The sequence below is a fragment of the Atta cephalotes genome, assembly GCF_000143395.1.
Source record: "Atta cephalotes unplaced genomic scaffold scaffold00044, whole genome shotgun sequence".
Taxonomy (NCBI): domain Eukaryota; kingdom Metazoa; phylum Arthropoda; class Insecta; order Hymenoptera; family Formicidae; genus Atta; species Atta cephalotes.
Genome location: NW_012130108.1, coordinates 2208634 through 2236265, shown reverse-complemented (window position 1 = coordinate 2236265; position 27632 = coordinate 2208634). Strand labels below are relative to the sequence as shown.

The 27632-nt window shown below is 33.7% G+C and overlaps 5 protein-coding genes and 1 long non-coding RNA gene across 6 annotated transcripts in view; 3 read left to right on the top strand and 3 right to left on the bottom strand.

Moving 5' to 3' along the window:
- The first annotated feature begins 11867 nt into the window (after nucleotides 1-11867).
- Nucleotides 11868-13894, top strand: LOC105622430 (uncharacterized protein C7orf26 homolog). The gene is made up of 4 exons (XM_012203848.1): nucleotides 11868-11946; nucleotides 12620-13241; nucleotides 13319-13617; nucleotides 13806-13894. The coding sequence occupies exons 1-4, from the start codon at nucleotides 11868-11870 to the stop codon at nucleotides 13892-13894; spliced, it is 1089 nt and encodes a 362-aa protein (XP_012059238.1).
- Nucleotides 13895-14557: 663 nt separating this feature from the next.
- LOC105622429 (ribosomal RNA-processing protein 7 homolog A) lies at nucleotides 14558-16061 on the bottom strand. Its single transcript, XM_012203847.1, has 4 exons — nucleotides 16019-16061; nucleotides 15612-15944; nucleotides 14724-15020; nucleotides 14558-14643 (listed from the first exon to the last, which is right to left on the bottom strand). The coding sequence occupies exons 1-4, from the start codon at nucleotides 16059-16061 to the stop codon at nucleotides 14558-14560; spliced, it is 759 nt and encodes a 252-aa protein (XP_012059237.1).
- Nucleotides 16062-19429: 3368 nt separating this feature from the next.
- On the top strand, nucleotides 19430-22277 carry LOC105622428 (transmembrane protein 145-like). The gene is made up of 4 exons (XM_012203846.1): nucleotides 19430-19579; nucleotides 20762-21194; nucleotides 21269-21858; nucleotides 21999-22277. The coding sequence occupies exons 1-4, from the start codon at nucleotides 19430-19432 to the stop codon at nucleotides 22275-22277; spliced, it is 1452 nt and encodes a 483-aa protein (XP_012059236.1).
- Nucleotides 22278-22809: 532 nt separating this feature from the next.
- On the bottom strand, nucleotides 22810-24267 carry LOC105622446 (FAD-linked sulfhydryl oxidase ALR; the record flags this gene model as incomplete). Its single annotated transcript, XM_012203864.1, has 3 exons — nucleotides 22810-23196; nucleotides 23994-24102; nucleotides 24203-24267. Coding segments are annotated over 3 exons (561 nt in total), but the record flags the coding sequence as incomplete, so codon positions are not given.
- Nucleotides 24268-26265: 1998 nt separating this feature from the next.
- Nucleotides 26266-27048, bottom strand: LOC105622427. The gene is made up of 2 exons (XR_001046513.1): nucleotides 26812-27048; nucleotides 26266-26525 (listed from the first exon to the last, which is right to left on the bottom strand). It is a non-coding gene; the product is annotated as an uncharacterized LOC105622427 (long non-coding RNA).
- Nucleotides 27049-27121: 73 nt separating this feature from the next.
- Nucleotides 27122-27632, top strand: part of LOC105622445 (putative ATP-dependent RNA helicase DHX30) — a 6674-nt gene continuing 6163 nt past the window's right edge. The window contains exon 1 of the mRNA XM_012203863.1: nucleotides 27122-27138. Coding sequence (XP_012059253.1) covers nucleotides 27122-27138 — 17 coding nt within the window. The remainder of the gene's footprint in view (nucleotides 27139-27632) is intronic.

Genomic DNA, 27632 nt, shown 5'->3' with positions numbered 1-27632 from the left:
TTAAATCAATTTATTTATTTATTTCATTAAAATTGAATTGTAGCTTAAATTATATTATTTCGTTTAGATCCTAATTCTTTTCTTCTAAGAATTCGTCCAGACTATCGAGCCGAAACTCGAGCTAAATCTCGAGTATTTTGGCTAATTTTCATTGTTTTTTTGTCGAGTAGCGTAACAAATGTTTACTGAAATTCTCGCGAATTCGGCCCGAGTTTATAATTGAGATCAAATTGTGCATTCTTCCTAGTATAATCTAGTATAATCTAGTATACTCACGCTGCTTTATGATATATTTACATTACAATCAGATTTTGTACAATAACTAACGGTTAAAAGAAGAAAGTTGAATAATCCTGAACGTAATCTCGAGACAATGTCCGCGATTATGTATCATTGCGGCTGTCTAACGAGGATGAAAAAGAGGTTCATTAAGGATTTTAAGAACACATAATTTGTGCTTTCTCCCGCCTAATACAAGTGCTACCACTAATAGCGGAACCGAATGACTGACACACTTCCTGTGACGAAGAGAGAAGAACTGTATGTCTTCTCGGAACGAAACGATGACAATGATAGGTGTTAGCGGTATTCAATAACAACAAAAATATTTAGCACCGGAAATAGACCGTTTCTCTGCAAGATGATGAACAATAGTTAATCAGTGCCGAAACGATGAAGAAATCAAGCGAACGACCCGAACTTTATTACCAATGGCAGCGCACAAAAAAGTCATCAATTAGGCAGGAACTCCTCGCCCATTTGGCCGCGTAACATTCCGCTATAATTGTGATTAAAATCGTAAACACAAGCGCAATTTTTTTTAATGATTTATTTTAAGTGAATTATTTTTAAGTACATATCTACAATAAAACGATTTTTTGTGAAAGAATAAAATATTTGAAGTAACTTAAAGATGCTTGCGAATGCAGAAAATAAAAGAATAAAAATAATCAGGTTAATTAGTATAATTATAAATGCAATGTAACTTAATTATAAATATGTATAATTAATTAATTAATGATAATATGTAATATAAAATAAAATAACAAAATATGAAGAAAAATAAATGTAAAAAATTAATGTTAAAGTTATAACTGTCGAAACAAATTATTTTTCTAATTCATATGCTTTGGGAATATATACAGGATAGCACATGTCATATTATTTGATTTGCTACACACTATTTTTGACGAAATTGATCTGAACTAGTACAGAATTAATTATTAAAATCTGAAAATTAGATAATTAAATGACACGATATTTCACTCTGTAGATAAAATTATCTTTCAGACGTGAGTCTAACTAAATAATATCAGAATTCATTAGTTATTCAATAAAAAAAGTTAATTAAAATCAACAAGGATAGTTTTATAAAAAAAAAGAAAACAAAGAGGAACAAGTTATGCAATACGGTATATAAAAAAAGACGTGAAAATAAATTTTCGTCTATATTTGACTTAACTCTACAATTGCTTCGACAGACTTATCTACGAGCGAGCGTAATTACGGCAATTATAGAGCGACAAAGAAAGAGAAAAGTGCCTAGTATTTTTTGAGGTCAGGGCAGCATCGCCTAGAATTCTTTTCACGCCTAGAATTCAGTTTCACGAGAGAGCTCCAAGGAGTTATCTTAGCAGCCGGCCTTCGTCGAGTATTTCGTGGCAGGACCTATCGGCAGAACTGTCCTCCGTGGAAAACTCGAAAGCAAGGACTCGATTTCATTTCGCAGAAGATTACACTCGTTCGAGTCCTTGAGAAAAAAGAATGTTCGATCATAAATCTCGTTCTGACCGATGACGAATCTTACTGCCGCGTAAATTATTTCTTCTTTCTTTACGACGGTATATTATGCGTATAGCTGAGAAATTCATGAAATTAAGCATTCGATAATACTTGCCTTTCTTTAACGCGGTTAACTGATTTATCATTAGTTGGCCTTCGTGAGATCAATGCCATTATGGAATTTCATTATACAAGATCGAGAGATATTAACAGAATTAATCGATACTATTACCTTTTCGAAATATCTATATTTGGAGCTAAGAGAATAATTACAGATAGCAACTGCAAATAATTAAAAAACAGAATTATAACAAATATAATATATGCTACTTCTTGATAATTAAATTTAATTTTTGTAATTATATTCACAAAAGATTTTTCAATGTTTATTATTGAAATATCAAATGAAAGATTTTTATAATTCAATTTTCACATTATTAAATATTCTAAGGAATTATATAAAAATATAAGGTGCATTAATGTATCATTTTTCTCATATTATCGTATCATAATCGGATTAATATAGCGACGCATATTTTAAATGTTTACATTAATTTCCCTGATGATTAAATAAATTTCAAATTTATTAAAAAGTCTAAATTCTAAATAGATTTTTATATATTATATGTATTTCTGATATGTTAAACTCTTACTAGATACGTTATGCTATTTTAGAAAAATGCTTCTTAGGAAAATATTCGCAAAATGAAATATTATCATCGTTACAGCGATATATCTAGCTCTATGCACGTATTTCGCATTTTGTACATTACTCTGTGTCGATCTGTTCTATTCTAGACCACGATTTTGTTTCGTAAAGACGATTGCAAACGGACCGTCGCCAGAGGAGATCGGGGCTGGTTGTTATAGTTTTTGATTAGTAATTTTTAGAAAAAAGTGAATGCTTGATTTTGAAATATTATGTATGTTATAATGTACTTACATTCTTTAGATATTAAAAAAATATTGCTCATGAATTCATCATATGTGTGATAAAAATAAGTTATTGAATTTTAAATAATTTTGTGAAAATGGAGTGATAATCGTGTTTTGAGTTGATTGTCACACATTCTAAGATTGGCATAGCATATTTGTTACGGACTATACATATAAAAAATACTATTTTTATTTTAATATCAATTCTATATTTTGAGAAATAATAATAGTGATTATGGTATTAATACAAATAAAATAGTTATTTTTTAATCATAAAATAACTATATACATGATTTGTTTCTATATGAAAAATGAAAAACACATATATTATATGAAATATATATATAAATATATTTTCTAAAAATGTGTTCTCTAAAGATATTAAAATAATTGTCACCTAACTTCGTCTCATTTTGGTCAATTTTCTATCCCACATTTTTAATAAAAGAGATTGTATTTACAAACTTTGTCAGGATAATAATTAATTAATTGTAACAAAGATTTTCTAAGACATGTCATTTTCTATGAATACAAGGTATTACAATTAATAATGCCAAAGGTATTACAATTAATAATGCCAAAGACTTATTAGATAACAAAATCAGTGATAAGAAAAATCTCAGCAACTTCATTTTTTTAAAAGTCGTTATAAATAATATACAATACATAATACAATGCTTTTGGTGCAAATCATTTTACACAAATTAATATTATGTCAGCAATCTACGGTAAAAGAAAAAAAGATTTTTCTGCCATGTCCTGTTTGAGTTAGTAAGCATTTTGACAATCAATCCCATTTTGACAACTAACCCTGATCTCTATACTATGTAAAGCACATCCAAAAAGCGCGTGCACAATATCTGAAGGTGAGATCTCGACGGACTATTTTTGAACAAATACAATTTCAATGGCTCTTGCGTAACGCATTGATCGGAAAGATCAAGATCAAGAAATATTGTGTTTGGAGACACATGCCGCGAGAAAATCATATGATGATCGTGGCCACGTAAAACGTAATTCGAATGGTGAAAGTTTTTCGGTTATCAAACATCGTGACCTAGACCGTAAAAGAATAACAAAAGCAGTTTCATGGGTGAGTATATTACTCCGCACGAGCATGTGGCTTTCTCTTTTAAACATAACGGCCAAGTTCTTTTTTTAAACAAATTTCTTTATGCCCGTTGACAAGAGATGAATTGGCAAAGAAATTTTAAGCACAAATTAAAGGGTCGCAAGAAAGTATTTGTACTCTCCAAACGATCTAAACATAACTTATTCCTTGTTCTATTGTTAATACGTAAATAATAAATGGCATAAAAAATATATAAAAGATTAATTTTAATAATCTCGAAAATCCGTTTTATTTTATAATTATTAAAATATTATTATAAACTTGTTCATTGCAAAATAAATGAGTTTGAGAAATGTACAGAATAGTCTTTTAAAATTAAAATCTCAATCGAAAATTCTTTAATAAGCAGTAATAATTTATATAAAAGATATAAAAATAGGATAAGTATCGTAAACATTTTATTGACGATAGAAATATGCACATGCATAGAAATGCATTTCACATATGGAATTATTAGCGTCAAAATATCGAATAAAATTTTAATATCATGAATCATAAGGAGATATTTAAATACGTTAAATAAAATGATGTCCTCTATATTACATACAATAAAAGTAAATTTTTGAAATCATTTGTAGATAAATGTCATGTTGTTATTCTAAATTTATTTGAAAAAGATTACCAAAATTTATTAAAAAGAATTGGTGTAAATTCAAAAACGCACATATGTGTAAAAGTTATTATTAAGATAATTATTACTAAATAAATAAAAAAATTCAATGGCCAGTTTATATAACATATTTTATTTCCTAGAAATCGATTATTAATAATCGATTAATAATAATCGATTATTCAATCATTTAATGGATTATTTTTTAGTCTTGAAGATCGACAGGAGACAAGATTATATTGTCTACATCTCGATTGTATTGTAGAAATACAATTTATAGTTACGTCTGTTTAATATAGGGTAACTCTGGCAAATACGCCGCAGAAGTCAGAAAAAATAGGAGTGGAGGTAATTTTCCCGCAACTACTCTGTTACATGACTTTATGTTATATTAATATTGTGTTATGATTTCAGTTTTTCTTACTGTTAATATTAATAAAATTATTGTGAATTGAATCGATTTGTCATTGTAATAAGTAACGCCATCATAAATTATAATCTACATAAAATAATCACTGTAGGGCATATAAAAGACTTAGTGGTTATTTTGTGATATATACGTGTAGTGGAATAGTAAAGCATGTTGTATAGCAAAATACAAGTGCTTTGCTTTCATATTCTTTGTTTAATTTGTTATCTTGTATATCCCACCATTTGGGATGGCATTTTTAGTAAGTGGGATTTATGCCCAAAGTATATAAAGTGCACAGATTGAATTTAGTGCACTAAACGCAATGAACGTATTATATGAAATGTGACCTCATGTCATAACACTTGTAACATATATAGGAAGATTGTAATTATTATTTATTATTTCATATACATATTTATCATTCTTATTTTTTAATAAAACTTTATATATATATTTTATAAGTTATTGTATCATTTTACATCTTATTTATATGCATTATTTGTAAATTTTTCATGAGCCATACATATCCTCCCTCTTTCTGTGAGTAGCCATATATTCCATCCCTATGGAATATACGGTAAAAATGCAAGGGTTTCAAAAAAAATAAATATTTCAGATTTCTATTTTTTTCATAGTAATAGATAGTAAGTAAGTTTTTACTGATATAGTTCGTTTACTTTAAACATAGTAAATAATACTTAATAAATTAAGTTTTTGATAAGTATATACCGGAGTTATCCTAATCGATTTTTTAAACCAAATAATTGAGATTGTGTTCATCTTTATTTTCTATTTTATGATTGATTTGTGAGAGGTATCCGAAGTATTTTATCGAAATATCTCGCAGTTTTATCGAACAGCTCTATAATCGAGCGCCAATCAGCTGACCGCGAAAATGGAACATCATCTGCGTTACTCTGAAGGGGGAAGAAGGTCATGGAAGTTAAAACATAGTATTTAAATTGCAAATATAAGTTTCTTCAGGAAATCTAAATTACAAATTGTAACTGTAGACAAAATATAACTAGAAAAATCAATGGATTCTCAAAATAATGAGAATAACTCATTATTAACTTAAATTTTGAAAAACTGAATATTGCATAGAATATTTACACACAATTAATGATATAAGAAATATTCTATATTTTATCATGATACATTCAATGATATTCGGTAATGCGTTCAGCATGACGAATGCTCAATAATTATGCCTGGAATAAATCCACGATTGGAACAAATCCATGATAAATCAAGAAGAATATATCCATAGGAGCAAGCATCATTCGATTCAACCGTTGTGTTCGCTGAACGTATTGGTATTTAGTTAGGAGCATAAAACACTTGTGCTCCAATATACATGTACAATATATATCTATGATGAAAGATGATGTATTAGATATTTATGTCGCGATTATTTCTTCTCGCTCAAGTGCAGCGCATCGCGACGCTCTTTTCCATTTGACGCGCATGAATAGTATGAGTGTGATAGAGATAGAGAGTTACAATGCGAACGGCTCGGCTCGGATGTGGATTGCGGCGTGGCTTGTTGCAGCGGTGGTGGCGTAGCGCGGTGTGGTGTGGTGTCAGAAGTTCCCCTACTGGAGAACGTAGAGCGCAACGCGGTTGCTGCTGTTTTACGAGGAGGGTTCTCTCTTCCACTTCCACAGCTCCTCCACCGCACGGCGCGCCGCGGGTTCTCGCTCGTCGTCGGTGAGCGCGAGCGAGGCAGCGCCGGTGCCCGTGGCCGCTGTCCCAGTCGTCGCCCTACTTTGTCGAAGCCAACTCGAAGCTCGACACATAGTCGACGGTTTTACCGACCTCCTCTCGACACGACGGCGGTGACAAACGTTTCATGCTCGCGCGCGTACACGCGCGGACACACACACGCGGCGCACACGCGTACAAACGACGCGTCGTCCCCGCGACGACGTATGCACGCGGCTCGACGGCGACGAGGACGAAGAAGACGCGCGCGACTGTCGGATCGCACCGAAGAAACTCAAGAAATTGGAGGAGCGCACCGAAGAATCTGGACCTCGCGAGAGCGAGACGGATCCAGGTGGTGGTGAATCCAGTGATGTGTGCGGACAACGTGACAACAATTGGTACCGCGTGAAATTTCGATCCGCGACATGCGCACGCTCGAGCCCGCCGTGTGAATCCCCACGTGTACACGTGTATCGAGAGGAAAAGGAAGAGAGAGAGAGAGAGAGAAAGAGAGAGAGAGAGAGAGAGAGAGAGAGAGAGAGAGAGAGAGAGAAGCGATGAGATGGAGGGAGAAGAACACATTAGCAGTGTGGCTCGTCCTTGGACTTATATAACGAGGAAGAAACCAACAGGGAGAGGAGAAAGAAAGAAAGAGAGAGGAGGCTCGCGAAAGAGAACAAAATGCTGCGTGGATGGTGTACTGCGGATTAAAAATGAAGGATAAAGGGCGACGTTGGTGGAACGTGTAGCCTGCAATCCTATCCAGGACAAAGAAATCCCGGAATTTTATGGGTCCTCTTAGAACGGCTGGCAGGTCAGAAAACTCAGATGCACTTTTGCTTACGCCCGCCTTTTCCGCTTTCCTGCCGTCCCTTTTTCTTTTCCTGGACCGTATTTTCGTTTCAATCTCAGAAACCATTGCTTTTCCACAAATTCTCTTTATCGACACGAATATCCATACAGAATTCTTTTTCAAATTCCGAACCTCTACGTCTGTGTCTCTTCCCACTTTTTGTATATCTCGACAGATATATGAAATATCTCTGGTACTCCTCGGCAAACGTTTAGCAAATGCATTCTTTTGCGAATTTAAAAGCGACGGCTTATCTTTTGTTTCCTCTTTTCCTATTTTTCCAACAGATTTCGGTCGTGTATTAAAATTCAAGAATGTAAAGTACGAACGAATGTCTCAACTGATCGCGGATTATCCCATAAGACGGACCGCCGCGCTCGAGCGCGACGTCTTGAAAAGCGAGAGGAAAGTAACGAGGCGACGAGGTATGCGAAGAAAAGAGCAGCGAGAAGAGAGAACGAGGCGGAGGAGTCGTGGCCGTGATCTCGCGGGGACCGGAATGAATGCAGAAAGGTCATCGGTTGGGTCGCACGCCACATCCACCGCGCCAAACTTAGAAACGAGACGCTCCCGCGAACGCAATTTTACTTCGCGCGTATTCACGATCTCATCGCGCTTCCTTTCTCTCTCGCCCACCTAAAGATCGATAATAATTGCACTGTTCAAAATCCAAATTGGGATCACACCGAGAGAAAGGTGTTTGATATTTGTGACTACGCTGGAAAAATGTACTAAATTTTACTAAATCATTTGTCTGAATAATATTTGCTAAATATGAAGATATATATTTATTTGATAAAAACCATTAATTTGATTAAAATATCACATTTATGGAGTAAATATTTATTTATTAATTGTGATATTATTTACTAAAATTTACTTAGTATTTTTCTCAGTGTTTAATTTGCACGATAAAATAATTATAGTTAGGAGCTCCATTTTTATAGTTAATATTAATTTTCTAGTTAATATTTTATAGTTAATATTATAATGTTACTGTTACTGCTATAACGTTAGTAATAATAATTATATTTATAGTCCTATCGAAAACATTTAATTAGCACCGAAATAACTATAAATTACACTTAAATTATTAATTGTGACTATTTTTTTCTCCAAGTGCAAGTGTTTTGCAAAATAAAAAAAATATAGAAAGCCAAAAAGAATTGCACTGAAAAAAAGAAATTGTTTGTTTGATTAATTTAGTCGTCTTTATTTCTTTCATTTGGAAAATGTATATATTTATTTAAAATTAAGTGCAAGCGTTCGACTTAAATATACATACATTTTTCATCGAAAGAAATAAACTAAATTAATTTAAAATTTATTAACAATTTCTTTTCTTAATATAAACTAATCGTATCTTTTAATACTAAAACTTAATATTAAAACAAATTTAATATTAAACTGACAATTTACACAGTTGAGTTTAATCGAGCTTTCAAGAGACTTGTTTATCATTAACGTGAATCTGTATGATGTTAAATTCGTCGCGCTGAAACCATCGACGTAAATTAACGGGATTAATGAGCAATTTGAGCAATGTGTGTGCGAGATGTATAATCGGATGGCATAATAGATCAATCGTACAAAAGTATGATGCGAGTGTGTCGCGATAAAATGGTTCGGATTGACTGGTGATCAATTTCGCGTAACGAGATATCAAACTCGTCGAATCGTTTAATTCGACAGTCGACTGCGCTAATAATCGTCGATTGTTAAATCGCCGAAATATCAAGTTAACTCTGTAAATTGTTCAGTTGACTCCACGTTTGCCCTCAAACGGATCGATCAAAACATGATTTTGTTTGTCCAACCAATTTTATTTTTTAGTGGCAATTTATCTTGAATTCTACAAGTTTCTTTTATATTTCACGCAAAATAATCTGACGATTAAACTTTCAAAACATAATTCAACCTATAATAATAATATTCAATTACAAAACAAACAAGAATTTAAAGAACAATCTACAACATATATGAGTTTATCTTAATTTATCAATTTTGTTTCTCTAAACAGTTTTATTTTTTGTGACAATTTATCTTGAATTCTACAAGTTCCTTTTATATTTCACGCAAAATAATCTGACGATTAAACTTTCAAAACATAATTCAGCCTGTAATAATAATATTCAAATACAAAACAAACAAGAATTTAAAGAGCAATTTACAACATATATGAGTTTATTTTAATTTATCAGTTTTGTTTCTCTAAATCTAAATGGTTTTATTTTTTAGCACCGATTTACCTTGAATTCTACAGTTCCTTTCAATGAAAAATTATTGTAAGTCCGATTCAATTTCCGAAATACTTCGCAATAATAATAATAATATATTAGTAATATAATAGTAATACATTATTCAAACGCAGAATAAATAAAAATTCGCAGTAACCTGCCTCTCAATTCACTCAATCATACGCAGAGGGGTTTCAAAGTACCCAAGGCAAAGGCGGAGGACAAAAGTTTTAACCTTGTAGTCATTTTTCCCCACGACAAGTTGCCGTATCGAGATCGACAAAATTTTCCCCGCTTCGATTCATGATCGAAGGGACTGCGGTGCGCACCGGGGGAGGGTTGAACGGCGACGACGCGGGAGGGTTAATTCGCGATGACTTGAGGTAGGGCGCGCACGAGCGGACGGCAGGTGTCGCCACGTCGCGACGCGAAGCGACGCGACGTGACGGGGCGAGACGGGGTGACGGTAGAATCGAGAGGCATCGAGAGGTACGGCGAGGAATGGAGCACGAGGAAGGGTGTGAGAGAGAGAGAGAGAGAGAGAAAGAGAGAGGGGGAGTTCGGTCAGGCGATAATAATTCTCACGTGTATGCAGCCCGTGCACGCCGTTGTCAAACGACACCGTGACTCCGATTCGCCGCGCGTGGTGTACCCTCCGCGCCGCGCCAGGCCGTCCCGATGTAGGTTAAAGACACGCAGTTACGGCCGTGGCGTTGCGCAACGCGGAACGCCCGGTGCCAGTCGCACTCTCACAGGATTACGGACTCACTGAGGCGCGCGCGTGGGGAAAACGTCGCCGTGTCGCTTTCTCGGCTATACGCGAGTCACAACGGCGAAGAGGAGAGACCGCCGGAGAGATCGCCGACGGAGGGATCCGCGCGGGCGGATCGCCGTCTCGGATTTCTTCGTTCGGATGGCGAACTTCGGCGGCGATAGTTCCACCACGTGCCCGTGAGCGATCCGCAGGATGATGCCCTGGAGGCATAACGCGCGCGCACACTGTCCTCTCTCTCTTTCTCTCTCTCTCTCTTTCTGTCTTCCCGTCCTCGTCCGAGGCGCGAGAGCGAGACGGTGAGAACGCGGGGGAGGCGAGGAGCGCGCGCGTGAGAGAGAGAGAGAGAGAGAGAGAGAGGAAAGAGGCGGAGAAGAAAGAGAAGGAGGACGACGCGGTGGTACAGTCGCGGCCAAAAGTGTGCGGCGTGACATAGATTCGATCGAGCGACGGCGATTTTCGCCGGAGAACCCAAGCGGTCGACGGACGAACCGCCGCGACCTCGAGTTCCGACGGCCGGGTCGACCGTCAACCACCGTCAACCGGCGGGTAGAGCACGTTCGTCGACCGGGCGTATAGAAACGTCGGATACGCGGCCAGCCCTCCGGCGGCGAATGCGGTCACTGAACTAGTTCCGTTTCGACCCTGACACTGCCATTGCCCCCCCGGGGGCATCGCACGATTCGTTTGTCAGATGCCACAATATTGCTGCCGTTTCACACACGTTCGGTGTTATCCTCACGCGGACTTACCCCTGTCGGAGGACTCCATCGTCGATTCCGCGGACCCTGCGCTGCTGGGGGCTGCGAGGGGGGGACCTTCCTGGGACACGGGTTGTACGCGCGGCCGAGGAACTCGCGCTTTCCACGGCGCACGTGGAGATAGTCCCGCTCGTGGTTCACGGCGGCTGGCACGCTCGGCGCACGGCTCGAAAATTTCTCACCACGGTATAAACATGGCCGGCCCGCGCACGGCCGCACGGCTCCCTGGCCTGTCACAATCCGCGATGGTAGAGGGGGGGTCGTTGAACCTTATCCGCGGATACGAGACGGCGTCGCGGAAGGGCACCGGCCGCGCCAACTTTTTTTCCGGGGCCTCCCGGGGAAAAACGGTGTAGCACCGTGGGCTACGGTGGGCGCGACCTAAAAATAGATCACCAATTCGGCGGATTGTTTTGACTAATAATGCGCTTCGCAACCTACTCGCTGGTGGCGCCACTGCGCGGCGATGGCCCACCGGCGTGCGCGGTGCGCGCCACCGCAACTCCGGTCTCCGGTTTCCGACCTAACATGCGTGTGTATACACATAGGCATACATACAGGCGCGTGCACATGATCGCTGTCAAACGCTGTCAAACGCTCAGCGATAAAAGTTAAACGGTTTTCTTCGCGATAATCAGTACGATTACGATTGCATCCACGTTACCATGTCCGGGAGCGACGTAAAGCAAGCTCTCCGAAAGCTGGACTTCCCTTACTGCGCCAGGGAAGCTCTATGTAGAATCGGTATGAACTGTATAGGTTATCTTGATGCCACTATGATTTGTTTATTTTAGCTGTGCTCTTTATTCATCAAAAATCAAATTTGTATAAATCTATATTTCAATAGTTTAATATTATACAATTAAAATATCAGATCTACGTTACTACAGGGTGACAAAAAGTTTTGTTTATCAAATCATTAATGTTTATTTCTAAAACAAATTCTAGAGTATTATTATGGTCTTATGGTCTTAATAAATATCAAAAATAATAATTAACATCCAAATGACTACTTTTAACTTTGATATAAAGCGTTTTAAAAATGCATCAATGATCGTTGCATATCTTTTCATGAATAAATTATCTCATGCAGGCAATCTTGAGTTTTCCGATCATTAAAAATCTTTTGGTGCAGTCTTTTTGATATTTAATAAGATGTAATTAATGCATACATATTTCAGTTATTTTTTTTTAATCAACTATCCAGATAGCAGGCTGTTATTTGATATCAAAACGAAGATTAATTTAGCAGATATCATTTTAACATCAATTTGCTGCTTTGATACATGATTTGATAAACATACAAACTTTATGGTTACCTTTTTATTGTTCTATATTTTAATATTAAAATTTTTTGTCTTTCCCCAAATATACATATATATGTATCACATTAAATTTTGTTTGTTATTTGTTCAAGAGGTGCTTTGCTGCAGGCCTGGCAAGCAAGTAGACTTGCAAATGGATTTAATATCAGAGTTTGTATTCGGAGAGATAGAAAAGCGAAAGAAACGTAGCACAACACAGGCAATACAGGAGCTGCAGCTGATAGAAATCATGAGTGACTTTTTTCAAAGTCCAGGTGGCAGTCCTGCAGTACGCAATGCTCTCTTCTTATCGCTCTTTCCAGCAGACAGTCCCAGATACAAGATTCTAGGTAACCTGGTATCGTTGGCAATCGCTACACAAAACAAAGCAGTTCTAAATGCAGCTGGCATTTGGATGCAGCAGTTGGGCTCTACCTCGCCGCAGAGCGTAGGACTGGCGAGGCACGTGCTCAATGATTATTTCGTGCTTACTCCAAGATCCATCGACAAGCTGAAGCAGCTGCCAGTGCTCACTCCGCATTTCACTGCCAATCTGCTAACGGCGATAGGTGAAGTTTACGAGGACAAAGATCCACCTACCGAGCTACTCAGATTGGTAGGCGAATGGATTGACGAAAATCCGAGTTTATTGTTGACGCCTCTGACGGATAATCCGGCATTGCCTACTGGTGGAATTCCGATGACTCCAATAACACCTATAGCGGGCCTATTCAGGTCATTTCCTTCATAACTTCACATAGAGATGACAAACAAGTGTCTAATGTGTCGAATTATTTTTTTTCTGCCTACAGATGGTGTATATTGAGTCCTCTGCGTGATACTACGAACAACATAGAGACTCAAGAGGAGTCGCGAAAATTTTATTCAAAAGTTCAACAGTTACTCATGGACTCAGTACTACGACTGAATAACAGTGGTAGCAATAAGCATGCGATTTCAGCGCAACATTTGGCCTCTACTACTCGTTTATTGACACTGAATCTGCAGAATCGGCCGAACGTCGACACAGTCTTGCGTGACCTAGCTATGGAACGACTCGCGCAAGCAGTCAGCGCAGCCATGTCTGCGAACTGCATTTATGGAAACAAACGTATGTTCATGCTTCTAATACATATATATGTAATACATTATATATATATATATATATATATATATATATAATATAAATAATATACTATATATATATATATAATATTATAATTAATATAGTATAATACTAGTATATAACTACTAGTTTACAATATATTATACAATAAATAAATTTAACGTTTGTTTCAGAAGAACTATTAGCCCTTCTACAACCATTATCGTATCAGCATTTTTTGATAGAATGGACATTACAAACTTACGCTACTAAAGCAACTTAAGATGAAAATAACTGTTAGATTGATGCAAAAATAATATTAAGCTTTTACTTTTCCGATTTGATTCAAATGGCGAACAATTGTTGCTTGATTAGTTGTTAGTTATTTTCTAATAGTTTTTAATCCGTTTCAATAATTATCTTCAAGTTGTTATCGATGGCTGAAGGTTATTCTTTTCAATTCTTCATTTTCAAGGCTCTCATGCTGCTGCTTTTAAATTTAGTTTCAATTTGTATAAAAAATTGCTTGGAATTGCTTTTTTTTATATTTAATAATAATAATGATTGATCACAAAGTTAACATCGAGAACAAAATTACTGATAGAATTAACAGAGCGAAATTAATACTTGAAATGATGCAACATGAACATAATTGAACATTATTTAATATATTATAGAATAAAGCACCAAAGTTTAAAACAGTAAAAATCGATAACATTTTTGCATCAACTTAATAATGATGACGGCGGCGACAATAACGATGATAATGTAGTTTATTTTGATCGTGATATTCTAAATAATTATTATTTGTACATAAAAATACAATCATTAAACAATTGTATATTTGTTTTACTAAAAAATAAAACGATTCTGACAAAACGCAATTGATTTTAATCTTACAATTATATCCTAATATTATTTATAACATTTAATACACATAACATACCTAAAATGGTTTAAACGTCCGTTTTTGTTTCAATTCTTGCAATCTTTTTTTGTCCAGTTCGAACTTCTTTCGCAACTCCGCTAAATCTGAAAGAAAAATCATACAAGTTCAACGTAATTCTAAAAAGAATTGTACTATAAATCTTATAATGAATAATTGTACTTACTCTGCTTTTTTGTCTCACGAATTTGGAAAGTATAGAAATTAAGTAACTGCTTCTTCTTCTTTCGTTGTTCCTCTTTCTGTTGCACCTTGCCGATGGTAGATTCCTTCCTGGATGGAGCAAATTGTCCTCTTTTCTTTCCACCTGTTATAGTTACCCAACCATCGTTGTCCTCCTCTGCAGCTTTCTCTTGTGCGATATGGTCCTGTATTTGTTTGTCATACGAAGCTATACATTCCTCAATGTCTTTCTTCATTAATTGTTCGTCATATAAAGTATCATTATATTCTTTACACCATCCTGTTTAAACAAAAAATAAGTTCAAAAATAATAAGATCCATTTTTTATAATTAAACTTCTTACATCATTCGTCTTTTCTTAATTTTCTTTCCAAGTGGAGAAAAAAAAGAAGAAAAAATAATGTAAGAAAATAATGTAAGAAATTCAGCTGAAAAAAACAAGATGATATTCATTCGTTCTTATTTCAAAACCGTCTTAAGTAATATTTTAAGATACTGATACAGTGCTGATTGGTTCACAACATCTTAATATTGTAATTAAGATGAATATAAGATCTGAATATGAACATCGCTCTAAGATTTGATTTTCTATCATTAAACTAGTACACTTTTGGAACTTAAAATGAAAGTAAGTATATAATTGATATTTGGTGAAAGTAAAAAAGAAAATTTTCTTGCAGCCTAGTGAGAAAAAAACAAACCTCAAGTGACAGTAAAATTTGTTTTTCATTTCTGTTAAATTGCATTAAATTTTTTTTCTTATTTTTGTCAAATATCGAACATTTCATCTATTTCACTTTAAGTTCGAAAAATATACACTAGTTCTACTACAAAAAACAAATCTACAGATTATAAGAAATAAATAACTTACTTTCTAATCCTGTAAGACAAATGCTTTTCTCACTTTTCAAAGTAATTATGAAATCTTTTGAAAATTCCATAGCTTTATCTAAGGAGGATTCCTGTTTAAAAACAATATATGCGGTTTTGAACCCTTTTGTATTTGAAAATGTAACAGACTGTACATTTCCACACAGATTAGCAAATGCATTGCTCAAGCAATCAATGGTAGCGTACGGCGGTACGTTCAACACAAAGAGAGTTCGTTTCCTGGGATATTCCGGTTCCTGATTTCTTATGGAATGTTCCTTGAAAAATAGCTGATGCTTGTCAGAACTGTCCGCGTCGAAGCGAACCCATAGCGCTACAAGTCGAAATAATTTCGTTCAAACATAATTCAAGATATGTGTATTTTTAATGTATGCAACAATGACTTACTTTTAAAATTTTTCGCATTCTGTTTACTGGCTTTCGTAACCATCTTTAAGGTCTAACCTTACTACTGTATTGAATCTAAGATTGTGTTCCAAATTTACTGTCTATGTTGAAAATGTAACAGTTTATACACTATAGATTTTCAGGCAATTTTTTTAATACACAAATCAGAGTTTTCTTTTTTTTTATCCTTCGGGAAGTAAAATACACTTCACAAATTAAACTCTCTTAGAATCAACCACACATGGCAAGGCATGGCATAACATAATGCACACAGAACGTAGCAACGCTTACTGCGCGACGGAAGTAATATTACATCATTTCTAGAAGTTTTGCATGGTGAGACCGACTTAAAAACAGAATTATTAGTTAGTGGGATAACTTCCGCTGCGCGCAAGCATTGCCGCGTTCTGTGTGCAGGAGCCTTAAGTCGGCCTTACCATGCAAAACTTCTAGAAATGATGTAATTAGAGACTCCGCACAATAAAAGGAACAGAGAACAGAGAATAAGAATTTTAACCTATCAGAAATCATGCACTGTAGAATACACAGTTTCTGATAGGTTCTGATTGAAATTCTTATTCTCTGTTCTCTGTTCCTTGTTTCTTTTATTGTGCGGAACCCTTTAAGCCGATTCTACATTAGTTGTGTGACAGCCAATCTGAAGCTTGCATTTTAAAAATCAATATTCATATTGGCTGTAGCAAACTTGCGATCAGCTTGCAACTAATGTAGAACCGACTTTACTTTCGCCGCGCGGCAAAAATTGGATTGAATTCAACTTTTGTCACGCAGTGGAAATTATATATCTATTACTTTCGAGTAAGCGAGATGATGATTGACTATCGCAATAACTTCTATTGCGCGAGTAAGTGTTGCCGCGTTCTGTGTGCAAGAACCATAACATAAGGTCCTGCGCACAATAAAAAGAATAAGGAATAGAAGAATAAAGAATAAACGATTTCAACCTATCAAAAACCGTATATTTCAATTAGAGTCCTAGATATAACAGAGAAGCGCAACCAAGCATATTTAAAGATAATAATTAACGGTTATGATTAATCGTCTGAAGAAAAAATGGCAACCTGCGTTTACATCATTCCGCAAATGGAGTGCGATTCTTATAATAGTAGTGTTTCTACTGACTACAAAGAAATACTGATTCTCTTTGGAGACTACAATATATCAAGATTTAAAAATCATGATACTTATCGTAATTAAAATCCTAGAAGACTATCCGTAGAAAAAATAGCGGAACCAATAAAAAATTGGGACAGCGGTTGCGCTTCTTTGTTATATCTAGGACTCTAATTTCGATGTCTGATAGATTAAAAATCGTATTCTTTATTTCTAATTTCTTATTCCTACTATTGTGCGCAGCACAATCTCAACATGACTATAGGTATAGGTCTGTTCATGTTCTTTGCACTCTTTGCACTCAGTGGCTCATATTCAGAACATGCTTACAACGATATTAGCGCATTAACATGCTATAATTTACGTTATGCATACTATAAAATTTCAGAGATAAACGCGTTCTGAATACGGGCCAGTATTTTTCTTCTCTCTCTCTCTCTCTCTCTCTCTCTCTATTTTTCAAAAATCTCTCACGATCAAATATATATTTATTTTGTTTTAAACTTTGCAAAAATTTTTTTCAAACAACAGGAAGGTTATAAAACAACAATTAGATAAACTATAAAATAAAACAAATGTAAAAAAATTCTATTATTTATATATTATACTATTTCAAAACTTTGAAATAAAATGGACTTTAGGAGGCGGCTTCAAGAGTTAAGTTAGATTATAGATTTGAAAATAATTTCGTATGTTTCAATTTTGGAGAATACAGAAAAGAAGAAATTAAAAGTAGAGGATTCGCTTGATGATTTGAAAGCAGAGTTGAAATTCATGAAGATATATAGAAAAAAATTAATTAGAAACAATTTCCATTCATGAAATCTAATCCACCAAAAATTCAATTTTCAAATTTGTTGTTGCTTCAGTTCGTTTTATTTCTCATTAAAAAAAATATTTTTTAATAAATAAATATTATTACGACAAATAATGTCGATATGGAATCAATACAGGATATTCGAGTATAAATTATTTAATTTATTAAATCTTCTCATTATTTATTGTGATCGATTTAATCCAGCGAGCCTATTTCTTTTATTATTTTGTTTAAATATTATTTATTAAAAATATTTTTTAATAAATAAATAAATATTTACACATTTGCTATCTTTTCATTTTTTTTTAAATATAAACTTGTCGGTTTCTCTTGTTTCTCTTTTGAATACAAAAAATTTAAACGAGATGACTTGTTTAAAAGAATTAATTTTTTTTCTAAAGATAGTAAATTAAATAATATGTTATACACAGTGAGTGATATTATTTTCTCGTCGTTGTGTTGCAAGTAATCAATTCGATCAACTGGCGAGAATGCGACACATTGCACATACATACTACATGCCGCGCAAGCGTCTTGCACGCAAATGTCAGGGACACGCGAACAATTATTATAATACACTTAACTTCTTTTCATTTTTTATCTACTCTCTAAATTTTTTGGAGTGGAATCTCTAAAAAGTGAAAATGAAGCCAATCTTAAAAAAAAAACATTTGCTCAATTTTCAATCTTTAAGAAAGAGATTTTATTTTTTAGAGTAAAAGTCAATAAAATTATAGATTAAACTTTCTAGAAAAATGTTCCTTTTTCTCTTCTATTCTAATTTAATATCTACACAAAATCTATACAAAATATGTGAAAGAGTGCTGAATAATAATCAATCAGGATGATAAAAAGTAATTAGAGTAATAAAACTTTAGCTACATTATTATTTTACCTAAATCTCCCATAATCAAAACGTACATTCAAACATTACACTGAAAAAGAAAAACTAAATTTTAATAAATATTTGTTTGAATAATTCTAAGTAAATATTTACTAAATGTAAACATACACACATACATTTATTTGATATAAAAACATTAATTTAACACTTTCATTAAAAAAAATATATATATAATGTATATTTTTATAAATATATATATATATAATATATATACATAATATATATTTTATTAAATAATTATTTACTGTAAATAAATGTTTACTTACTATTTAATATATGAAACATGTATTAAGATTTAATAAATTTTTTCAGTGTAGAAGAAAAAAAGGAAATAGAAAATATATACATGGAAGGGAGAATCTATTACAACACAAAATTTCATGTGTGGGAGCATTCTCTTGACCTTTTTTCCTTTTTCTCACATCAACAATCTCGCGAATGTCGATCCGTTTCGTGCGAATAATCAAATCGATATACAAGTCATGACTCCGGGAAATATTGATCAAAGCGGCCGCTTAACCACTGACAGTATGCAACTAGCGATCACGGTATAGTAATGTGCGGAGGAACGCTTGTCGCACGAGCCTCGCGCACTCGAAACTCGGTGAAGCTGGGCTTTCTGCTGCTGCTCTTTTCGATTGCGCATCTGCCGCTACTTCGACACGCTGATGCCAAGATACTCCAGGGCGACTTGATTACATCCACAGTAATTACCAGAGTAGAATTGATTTTAATAAAATATCAAACGAAATCACGAGTCGTTTCATCGGAGTTTCAATCCATAGCACTTTTGTGTGGTCAATATTATTGTGCGACGTGTACCTATGAGCGAAGTTTTCAATGAGTTTCTACTGCTGTTAATAAAAAACGAGTAGATTTTCATTAAATAAGTACGATTTAAAATGCAAATGTAAAGCGAACAATAAAGGCGATAATTAATGTTAAAGTAATAAGAATTGTATTCCCGGAGGGATATAATTGCATTTCTTTTTTATTATTTAAATTTGATGTAGTGTTTTAATGATTTAATGTTTTAATGATCTTAATAAGTCAGAAAGAGAGAGATTAAAAAATTTCTAATTAATACACATTTCATTAGAGTGTATCAAAAGGCTCTTCGCAAATGCTGTAAGGAAAAATACAGTAAAAATATATTTTTTTAATTATAATTTTTTAAAATTATAATAAAATATTTTTTAAAAGTATGGTTTTAAAAGAATATTTTTTTTAATTAAAATTACATTTAAATTGAAAAATGTGGCTTAAATTATAAACAATAAAAAATATTTTTATAATTATCGCATGTCTTTGCACAATCTAATAAACAACAATAACTAATTAATCAATGTTATAATTTTACATTCAACGATGTAACTATTACATACAACATAGATGTTGTATTTGTTTATATTCCTAAGTATAAAATTATAACGTTGATAATATAATTTATTATTTAATGGATTGTGAAGACATGCAATTATAAAAATCTTTTCCATACTTTTTTCTCTCATTGCATTTGCGGAAGTTCTTCTGATACTAATAACATATGTATAGATATTAATTATAAATCTTTTAATCTTTACTGTTATATTTATTAGAAACTGTTGCATAGTATTTTTAGAATTAAATCAAGTAACAAGATAACATTTTAATGACATCTTATTGAAGACGTTCATTGAAATGTTATTAAGACGTTATTAAAATATTATTATTTGACGTCACTGCTACTTGGGAATATGCTTTAGATGTAGTCTAATAATCCAATGCAGAAGCAATACTGTTATTATTTATTAATGAAGCAATGACTCCAATGATTTGTAAACCATTTGAAAAAACATAGCTATAGAATAACGAGAGTGTACAAATACTTGAATTTGTGATTTTTCAGAACTGGGCATTCCTCGCGAGATTCTGTTTTTTAACGGAAATTGGTACTTTTCGATTCCACTTTCAATTAGGAGGTGAAGAACGCAATTTGAAACTCCTTCTGTACTACGATGGAGAACATCAATGGCCCGCTGTCTATCCTTCCAATAAGACGTGTCAAGAAAAAGAAAGTGTTCTCTCTCTTGAAAAAGGTCAAATAATACCATTGAATACATCGACGAGAATAAGCTTCGCTTCGGGATGCGTCGAGGATGACGACGGTATAGTTCGATGCACTAACCAGAGAAGATTCACCTCATCCCGGCCGAGATGGTGGTATATGGTTTTAGCCGACTGCTCTTCCACGAAAGGCTTGAACGTTACGTATTATTTATCGTTGACCAATGCGCCGCTCGGGACATTTTGGAAGGAGCACTTTTCCGCGGACGAATTCTGCAAGTAATTTGACTTTCGACAATCGGCGAGTCTCAGAGTAGCGTTCCTTAATTGTATCCGTTTTTCATTTTAGACATACTGCCATTGCTGATACCAACCGTCTGCTTGTACACGATATTCCTCATTCTCAGTCTCTACATAGCGCTGCAATTGCGCTCCAGGAGGCTGTTGCATATATCCTACAAACTGTTCATAGCCTCCCTGCTGTGTCAATTACTGGGAGTGTCATGCGAGCTTTATAATTATATTAATCTTGGTCTGACAGGAATGTCAGCATTAAATGCTTATTTACTAGGTCAACTCTTAGAAGCGTGTTCCGAGACTCTGTACACAGTTCTTATGCTGCTACTTGCTCTCGGTTACACGGTTACCAAAAGTGTCCTTACGGCGTCGCAAATCCGATGGCTTATATTATTTGTCAGTATTACTGGTCTTTGTCAAATGTCGCTGTGTATATATCAATTCGAGGCATTTGATCCAGGATTGGTGTTGTATATTTACGAATCGCTACCGGGCTATATTTTAATAGCATTGAAATTAATTGCCTGGCTCGTGTTTGTCACTCGTTGTTTTAAGACCGTCAGAAAATTGCATGTGAAGCTCCACTTCTACTCTTCGCTACTTTTCTTGGGATCAGTGTGGTTCCTCTTTCATCCTTTAACAGTATGCATACATATAAAAAATTGTTTCAAACAAAAACTACCAAAAATTATTTTGTTTGGAATAATTGTTTATTATAATCTTTAGCTTATATAGAAAATATTCTGTAAAAATAAAACATGTCTTTCTTTTTATTTCTATAGATATTGATCAACACAAAATTCATAGACGATTGGGTGAGAGAGAGCGTGGCCAAAGGAAGTTCCCTCTTCATTGTCTTCTTGGGTCACATACTGTTTTTATATGTAACTCGACCATCTGTGAATAACAAACGTTTTCCATTCCACATTAGAACATTCCAAGTTGTACCTATAAGTGGTTATGGCCAGGATCACAGCTACGAGCCTGCTCCTCGAATAGCTACCGCATTTACTATCACACGATCACCAGCTTGTATTAATCGATCACGAAATTTAGAATAAAAAACAAACATAGTAAATAAATGTGCAACCACTGGTGGAATGCATTGTTGAAGAAGTTATTGCAAAAATGAAATGGCTATTAAAAAAGATTTTATATTGTCAATATATTTTTTACTATATATAGTGCAATGCAACAAATGTGCACATTTCTGCATTGTGTCTATCAAGAAAATCCCAATTCAAATAATAATGTTAATATCAAATTGCCACTGGCAAACGTTTGTATGTAAGTTCTGAATCTATACAATTTTTCTCTTGTCACGAAGATGTTTATAATAAAGTATGATGCAACTTCGTTCTTACTTCTTACTTTAAAGTAAATTTACCCCGCAGAAAAAAAGCTGAACATGGAAAGCTTTTTAAGTACATATATTGCTATTAATTTTCATTTTCATATTTTCTTATGTACATTGTACCAACAAATTTAAGAGCAATAGATTGTTCAATGAAAAAATCTACAATAATTATTTACACAATAATTCGTATTGTATTCAGGTCCCATTGTACATTCTAAGACTATTATAGCTACTTATCAATCACAAGAACCATCTAACCAACCGTCTCTCCATCTCTGATTCACTAGTTTACAATCAAATTCTGGTTTTCCAAGTTTTTTGTTGACTTCGTTATGAATTCTGCACAGCCATTGGCTCAATTTTTCCTGCGATTCGGTCTGCGGTGGCGAGTGTTTAAATTGTTTCTGCAGATCTTCTGCGCATATATTGCAAGGATAGAATTTGGAAAATGTATCAAAGAAGCTGTTCACGTCAGCCTTTTGTTTCTCATTTGGATGATCAGGATAGTATGCCACCATGGTATGCAAAAAAGCCCAAGTCTTCGAACCCAATTCGTCCTTGTCCAAAGGACAACTCTGTTGAATGTTGTTTGCATTTGATGTTTGCTCCGATTTCTTTTGTTCCTGAAATAAAAATTTATACAAATTGCATGTTTGTTCTTTTTAACTAAACTTCTTCAATTAAACTTCTCCTTCATTTTCTCTCTTCTTCTCCAATGGGAAGAGAAAAAGAAAAGAAATGATTCATGCAAAAAGTTCAACTGAAAAGAACTGATCTATAATTTATAATAGCTTGTAATTGTCATTGTTATTTGTAACAAGTCTGTTCAATATAAAAGAAAAAAATATAAGCAACAATAATTGAAACTATAATTAAACTATTAATACTCAAATTGTGTACATAAATAAAAATAATATCAACAATAAATAATAAATAATAAATAACAATAAACAATAAATAACATCAATCCAATATTTATATATTGATAATTCAATAAATAATTGTGCCGTTTATCGTTGCTGACTCTCATTAGCCTATTATATTGTTTTATTATATTGTATAAAATTTTATTATATTGTATAAAATTGAAGAATCCTAATAGAATTTTTGTTATTATAGGTTTGTTCTTTTTGGTTGAATTTCTCGGATGATTCATTTTCCCTATTTTTCTCCTTGCATTCTCATATTGAAGAGAAAAAGAAAAAAATTAACAAGAAATTCAACTGAAAAAAGAATAGATCTATTATAATGATATAATACGTTACAATTTAATTTAATTTAATAAATAGCAAGAATAATTGCCTCTCAAAAATAGGATAAGAATAATTATCTCTGATGAAATAAGCTCTGAAACTTGAGTAATAGCGACAAAATTGATAATGAAGCCTCAATGAATTTGTCAATAATTTACCCGATTTACCTTTTCCGAGAAGGCTTCCATCTGGCGTTTCGCCCATGTCTGGAAGTCCATACAAGCGCGACAAGGTTTCTCTGGCTTTTTCTCGTTCGTTTCGTGCATCATGAAGATCCTCAAGTGTCACCGTAAGCAGGTTAACATAAACCTCACGTGCGACATAACCTCTAAGTCCATTCGCGAGACAAACGCTTTCAACGCTTAGAGCCCCTTACCCTTTCCTTTCTGTGTTTACAATAAAATCACACATGATGTAGTCGGGACGAAACGAATTCGTGGGGTATTATAAAAGGCATGTTTTTATAATACTGGAATTTTTATATGATCGCCGTTCTCACAGCGGACGAACCACTCCATAATGCAATCTGACCTAACCCTAATCCGAAAATGCTGAATTATATATCGGGTGATGCGCGAAAATACATTGTATTAATAAACAATAATAATTTCTATCGTCGTCAAAAACTAGTGTTATATACGAGATTTTATTAATTATTTTATAAAATGTTTTATCCACTAATAAAAAATACGACATCTGTTACTTTTGCGGCCAGTAAATCTTTTATTATTAAACTATATTAAACTATATTTTTATGCTATGGTGTATGTCTTATGCAATTCAGTAGTAAAATGCATTAACACTCTCTCGAGACGATAAATCTTGTTCATGATGACAATAAAAAGTTCCGTTTTCCGTACCGTTAATGCACACCGTCAATGACTTTAGATTAGATATCCTAAGCAAAGCTAAAGTTATATAAAAATTATTGCTTTCTGTTATTTCGGAGAAGTTATCGCGATTAAATACTCCAAACTGATTTTAGATTTAGAATTGTCTCTCATTGAATCTCAACGAGAAAACTTGTATTCTATAGTAATCATAAAAAAATATCTAAGAAAAAAGAATTCGTTTAATTTATCGTTTCTAATGTCGTTTATCTTCTTTCTGCTAAGAGGAAATTTATGTTGCTATGAATGCTATTGTAATATTAAATATATACATTATGCAATTTTTTTATATTTTTATATATGATGTTTCAGATTATCTTAAAAAAGGGAGATTAAAACGATAATGTTGTCGCTTTTTGCGGTGTCAAGTGTTGCAAGCAGAAACATTTCTATTTCAACCCTTGTCAGATAATTAAATTGAGTCGACTGAGAGTAGTGGATAACAACGAGGCAAACTATGATGGAGGATAGACTATCACATTACATGTACAAGTGCAGATACATCGATGAGACATAAATAAATGAAAGACTATATAAAAGATATTTATCATTTTATAGGACAAATTTATCTAAATATTGCTGTACCTATTACTCAGATGAATTTTAGTTGCTATAAGAGGCGAAAAGAAAAAGAGTATATTGGTTGGATTGAAACAACAGATCCCTAAAGTTCCCAAGTTTGATAGCAACAATCTGGTACTTATAGATGATAGGCACAAGAATAAGTGCCTATATTCCACACTCCAAACAAAAAGAAGACTCATAGCAAAGGAGATTATACTAAATTAATAACGATTGCATCCAGATTCGATATATCAGACGTATAGTGTATCTATCTTGCTAACTATTGTAATATGTATTAAATATTTTAATGAAATGTTAATATTATACTTTCAGTATTTTTCACAAAACTTGTAATATGATGTATTATTCATTCTCTGTATTTTATTGTATATTAATATTTTAATAATAAAATTACCATATTCAAACTTATTTTTTGTTGTATATGCACTAGAGATATGTTTCACTCAACATACATTTGCATCGTTCGCGTCGTCATATCATCTCATTCTTGTTTAATGTTTGATGACAAAAAGGATGAAATGCTCGCGTATTCTATGTATGTGTATTGTGATTTTGGTACGTAAGTAGCACTGGCAAGTGTGTAACTTTAGTTCAATTATCAGCCACGTGATGTTTATCACTTTGTATTTAAGTGATTATTTAAATTAATTGTCAAAGTTATATTATGCCTATGTTAATTGATTTATATTTTTGTTAAAATTTTAGCAAATTGCATAACTTTAATTCTTCGCCTTTAAATAGAATTTATTATCAAATTTGTCTTCATTGAATTCGAAAATCAAATTAGTAATGCGAATAATCCTTCAGTTCTTGAAAGCATTTGTTTTCGATGATTCTTATATAAGAATAGAATATAGATGAATATTTCGGATCCTCTGTAGAGGTAGAAGATCAGTAGTCTGATACTAGTGAAGAAAGCACTTCCTGTTCCTAATCTGGTAAATTAGAACAGATCAACATTTAATCATCAAAATCTTTATTCAATACTTTTAATAGATATATTTTAATAGATATAAAATAATACAATTATTAAACTGTGTTGCAGCATAATAAATCTAGTATAAAGCTTTCACATGATCTCACATCAAAAGATATCTTAAAAACCCAGACTTGGATGGTATTCATAATCGGATCTTATAGAACAGTCTGTAATGTTTGAAGATGCGGCCGATTCTTCTAACTTTTAAGACTGTCTTCTAATCGACTATGAATATTGGCCAGTGTCTAACAAAAAAAAAACGAAATACAATTAGTTATTTACAAGAAATTATTCAATCAATAAGCTTAACAGAATATTGATTAACTTACTGACTTGATATAGTTTAGAAACTTGTAAATATTTGTATTTAATGTAATAATAGTAAAATTGCTTGTGTTGTGATATTCACTGCTAATATTGAAAATCTATAGTACACATCATCTGTGTTATAGATCAGCACTAGCAGTGAATATGAGAACAAAATCAAGATAAACAGTATTAGTTAATTCTAGTCTATAGAATTACTATTACCATATTGAAAATAGCAGTTTGATATCATTTAATAGGAGCCATTGAATAGGAAACGCTCGATAGGCACTATTCTTATTCAACCAGTAAAAAAAACGTTGACTATTTTTTTGCGTTCAGCATAACGCAACAGTTTTGCTGTTCAAAAATTTTTATGACTGTTTAGTCTAAACGACCCGAAACGCACTCAACATCTCGCAACACGTTTACTTAACAGTCGCCGTGATCGCCATCGTGATGGAAAGAAGAAAGATGAATCATTCCCATTATTCATTATGGTGGAGGAAATCATGAAAGAAACCATCATGGATTGATGAACAGGATACTACAGTTGGTATCATCAGCTCGATTATTATCACAGTCGGTATTTATGCAGTGATTGCAGGTAAATATGTGGAATTACCGAAAGATAGAAAGCTTTTAGAGACTATGCGAGATAGTGTGAGAACTACACGCGAGAATATCGAAAACGCATAAGTGGTACTTTATAAGTGGTACAGATAAAAAGCAATGCTTTATTATCCTGTATGTGAAAAAGTCTTAACAATATTTCCTTGTGTGTGCAAGCGCTGCCACAAACTTTCTGGATCATTTCGTTCATTCTGACCGCAAACGGTAAGTGTGAATCATAACCAAGAACACAAACTTCGATCTCAACCACGTGAATTGATCCGGCTTGATTACGATATTCGAGGTATACAAACTGATTCTGAATTTCTTGCTATTTTTATTTAAGAACATGCTTGAACCTTCAGCATATTCCAAAAATACATTTTCTTTTTAGGAAGCATATATATATATATATATATATATATATATATATA

Excerpts from the sequence above, each read along its gene's own strand:
- LOC105622428 (XM_012203846.1), top strand. The coding sequence starts at position 19,430 with ATGTGCGGAGGAACGCTTGTCGCACGAGCCTCGCGCACTCGAAACTCG. Across the intron at positions 19,580-20,761 it reads GCGACTTGATTACATCCACA|AACTGGGCATTCCTCGCGAG; the intron begins GTAATTACCAGA and ends GTGATTTTTCAG. Across the intron at positions 21,859-21,998 it reads TCCTCTTTCATCCTTTAACA|ATATTGATCAACACAAAATT; the intron begins GTATGCATACAT and ends TTATTTCTATAG.
- LOC105622430 (XM_012203848.1), top strand. The coding sequence starts at position 11,868 with ATGTCCGGGAGCGACGTAAAGCAAGCTCTCCGAAAGCTGGACTTCCCT. Across the intron at positions 11,947-12,619 it reads GGAAGCTCTATGTAGAATCG|AGGTGCTTTGCTGCAGGCCT; the intron begins GTATGAACTGTA and ends TATTTGTTCAAG. Across the intron at positions 13,242-13,318 it reads CCTATAGCGGGCCTATTCAG|ATGGTGTATATTGAGTCCTC; the intron begins GTCATTTCCTTC and ends TTCTGCCTACAG.
- LOC105622429 (XM_012203847.1), bottom strand. The coding sequence starts at position 16,061 with ATGGTTACGAAAGCCAGTAAACAGAATGCGAAAAATTTTAAAA. Across the intron at positions 15,021-15,611 it reads TTGTCTTACAGGATTAGAAA|GATGGTGTAAAGAATATAAT; the intron begins GTAAGTTATTTA and ends TTGTTTAAACAG. Across the intron at positions 14,644-14,723 it reads TCGTGAGACAAAAAAGCAGA|ATTTAGCGGAGTTGCGAAAG; the intron begins GTAAGTACAATT and ends TTTTTCTTTCAG.